The sequence below is a fragment of the Buceros rhinoceros genome, unplaced genomic scaffold (assembly GCF_000710305.1).
Source record: "Buceros rhinoceros silvestris isolate BGI_N320 unplaced genomic scaffold, ASM71030v1 scaffold21794, whole genome shotgun sequence".
NCBI lineage: Eukaryota > Metazoa > Chordata > Aves > Bucerotiformes > Bucerotidae > Buceros > Buceros rhinoceros.
The window spans coordinates 3,461-6,861 of NW_010409168.1; the positions used below are offsets into that span (position 1 = coordinate 3,461).

At 49.2% G+C, this 3,401-nt stretch overlaps 1 protein-coding gene across 1 annotated transcript in view; it reads right to left on the reverse strand.

The window, feature by feature from the left end:
• Window positions 1–700: 700 nt before the first annotated feature.
• RBL1 (retinoblastoma-like 1) overlaps window positions 701–3,401 on the reverse strand; it is a 20,623-nt gene continuing 17,922 nt past the window's right edge. Inside the window, exons 18-21 of the mRNA XM_010135164.1 lie at window positions 3,294–3,378; window positions 1,706–1,872; window positions 1,115–1,279; window positions 701–871 (exon numbers count right to left, since the gene is read on the reverse strand). Of these exons, the coding sequence (XP_010133466.1) occupies window positions 701–871; window positions 1,115–1,279; window positions 1,706–1,872; window positions 3,294–3,378 (588 nt within the window). The remainder of the gene's footprint in view (window positions 872–1,114; window positions 1,280–1,705; window positions 1,873–3,293; window positions 3,379–3,401) is intronic.

Consider the following 3,401-nt stretch of genomic DNA (forward strand, 5'->3'; position numbering starts at 1 on the left):
GCTCCCGTGGCAGCATTCGGCAGCTCTAGAGACGGGTAAACCCAGGCTCCCGGGATGCCTGGGTCGATCCCCGCGGGATCTGGTGCCTGGGTCCAGATTTACTCTTCGATTACTGCTGAAGCTGGCAGACCCACGGCAGGGCATGCCCTCTCCAACACTCCGACAGGAGATGGAGCACAACGCAAATTGTACAGTTCCAAACTGCTCAGCTCTTCCTGAGGCCAGGGGATCAATCTGTTCACTCCAGTTATTCCACAGTAAAACAATGCATAAAATTCCACATTCTTTTAAATAAGGCACTTCTACAGTTTCTTCCCCGAATACCAAAAACTTGAGGAAACTTGTCTTCACTCATTTCCTTATCATTCTTATTCCAAAAATAAGACCTGTATCTCTAGAAGCTGAGTCACGATGCTCTAATTCAGGCTCCAGAACATCCAATGTGGCTTCCTACAGACCGTCCTCTTGTAAAGCGGCTCAGAGTAACTGACCGCCCAGCGCGGGCTCTGGGGCTGAACATCTCACCCCCTCTCGTCCTCTGGTGCCTACTACTGAACCCTGGCTTTCTGCATCCCGGGGGTGCAATGGCAGCAGTTCAGCGTTGAAGGAACTTGGCAGTTGTCTGTTCACAAAAACGAGAAACGAACGGCGCGGCAGCTGGACGCAGCCCCACGGCTCTGAGCCCGCACAACCGGCAGTTCTAGTGATTTGCTCTTTCACTGACAACGTCCTGGAGACGTTTCAGCAGAACATCATCGTTTTCCTGGCAGAGTCGCTTGGTGGGGGATTCAGTGTCACTATCAATTGTTATTGCTCGCTTCTTACTCCTGTGTTCGCCTTGTTTGATCATATTGTTGATGTCCTTCAAACTCTGCGATCAAGGTAAAAAAAAAAAATAGTTGAGTTACTACGACTCCATTTCACACTCGCTCTGGCAAGAACTAAAAGCTACTCCAGACCCCTCTGCTAAGCGAGTGGCAGATACAAGAATTCCACCCTTCACCACAGGCTGAGACCAGTTCAGTGAAACCGCACTGGGTTAGAGCAAATCCTAGTCAGGGGGTTAATGAACCCCCTCTCAGACCGACCCCTTTCAACCTTTTTTGCTTTCTACCTTGGAAGGGCTCCCGCTGAATTTGTACAGCAGAGCGGATCGGGGTGTCAAGCAGGCCCCGTTCTTGTGAGGCGAGACGTAGACGGAGTGCTGCTGGGAGATGCGCCGAGGAGACACTGGCTGCTGCTTAATGGTGGGGAACGGAGACAAGGGAGGGGCTTCCACCTGCGAGAGAGAGGTTTGGATGGGAGCTGAATCAGAAGGTGTTTAAGAGCAGTAACTTCACAAAGGGAAGATTAATACACTTCCAGGTCTTTAGAAATTCTATCTATTCATCTATTATCTATTTAGAAATTCCATCTATTAAACAACAGATCAGGTATCCAGCAAACACCCCCACAGATTTGTTTTCCGGAGGTGTGGCACAGATGCCCCAGAGGTGCTTGAGCCAACGGTGTCGCATCGTTGTGAAGAAGCTGAACTGTATCTGCCTTGAAAGGCAAGTCCTCGTGCCGTGACCTACAACTGTTTGACTTCTATAACCACACCAGGTGAGTAACAGAACAAAATTACCGACACGTGTTCAACTGTCAGGAGAAACGACAGTGCGACTGATTAACAACAGAGCAAACGCCACAATACTTCACTTACTACGTGATCCTGGTTTGTGACATCGTACTTCAGTGCAAATGATTTTACTCTTCCTACATAGACAGTGTTGTAGAACTTGATGAGATCTCCTCTCTCCTCTGTTCCCGACTCGCTGGAGTGCTCTGCTGCGGGTCGTCCAGAGGAACTGCCAGATTTCACAGAGGAGTCTAACAGTAAGAGAGAACTTCAGGTTTAGAATCACAGTATCAGCAAGCTTCAGGTTCACCCTTACAGGATCCAGCCGGCACGAACGCATCCACACATGGCCCAGTTAACGAGGTGTGCCTCGGGCAGGAGCAGGGTGTGCTGCAGGTGCTTGTGAACCTGAGGAGGAGCTGCAAATCGCTGCTAGCAGGCGAGTGGCTTGTGGCTGAAGAGGCCAACATCAACCTTTTTCCAACCTTGGAAACAGCCGCAGCGAAGAATGGCAACACAGCCTTTTCCCATGGTTATTCTGGGGAGTGGTACCAAGCCAGCCACTGCTCTTACACCTAAGATCTAAGCAGCCTGAGCGGAACTGGGCAACACGGACTAAGGCCTCTCACCACCAGAGCACCACGAGACACAGCCAGGAGCTTCGGCTGGTACCCGTCCGTCCGTGTGACTCCTCAGAGTGTCTCCTTGTGTCACAACACGAGCCCTGTAAGCTGCTGTCTAAGAGCAGGAGTTGAGACTAGATAAAGGAGACACGAGTCTCTTAACTGAAGAAAAATTCTGGCAGGAAAAGCTGCCGACGAACGCTGTAATGAAGTACAGTTGTCTGACAGGACGTGGGAGCCCAGTGCCGCTTTGGAGGTGCTGTGGCGTCCCAGGACAGCGGGGCTGCTGGGCAGGATGCTGAGCCTACAAGACATCAGTGCTTCCCTCGACCCGGTGGAATCCCCAAAAGGCATTTAAAAAAACAGCCCAAGTGTTCATTCAAGCAGTTGAAACCCAACTACACCAGGAATTCACCACACAAAAGTGTCTTCGATTTCTGCATCTGTCCCGGCTGCAGATCTGCTCTGCTCACGGGTATGGACATGGGCCTGTGATCTCTCCAACACGTCACTAAAAACAGGCACTGCACAATTCCACGGTTCTCATGCTTTTCTCAAATACTACTCCTACCCCTTTTTTCCTCCAACCCAGAGCGAAGAAAATACCAACTATGTACACGAAACCTGCATATAAGAAAACAGCGGTCTTGGAGAGGCACTCTGTATTTTCTGAAACACATTCTCCCTATTTAAGCCTCCAGGATAGCTGATAGTAAGAAAAACCAGGTCATAACATTGCAGGCACTCTTCCTCTGTCTTTGTTAACCGGTGTTGCTGTATAAGAACTATCATGTCCCTGACACACTAAGGAAACGCTTCAACCTTGAGCAACCAAATTAAACATTTTTTCCAACTAGGGAGTGTATTTTCCACATCTAACACACCGGATGGCTGCTGACAAGGTGTTTTCTTTTTCAACAATATATTTATTTTTCTTTAATACATTTAAAAGTGTAAAACTTGCTTCACTTGTTACTTGACAGTTCAGTTCTTTAAGAAGCCGCTCTCAAGTACACGTTTAAGAAGGGGGATCACTTCGCCGTACTCACCTTCTGCCATCTCCTCATCGCGGTTCGCGGTTTTGTCCAACGGGACATCGGCAGAGATACTCCTCAACAAGACGCTCCTGTAAACCTACGGGACACCGGGAAAAAAAA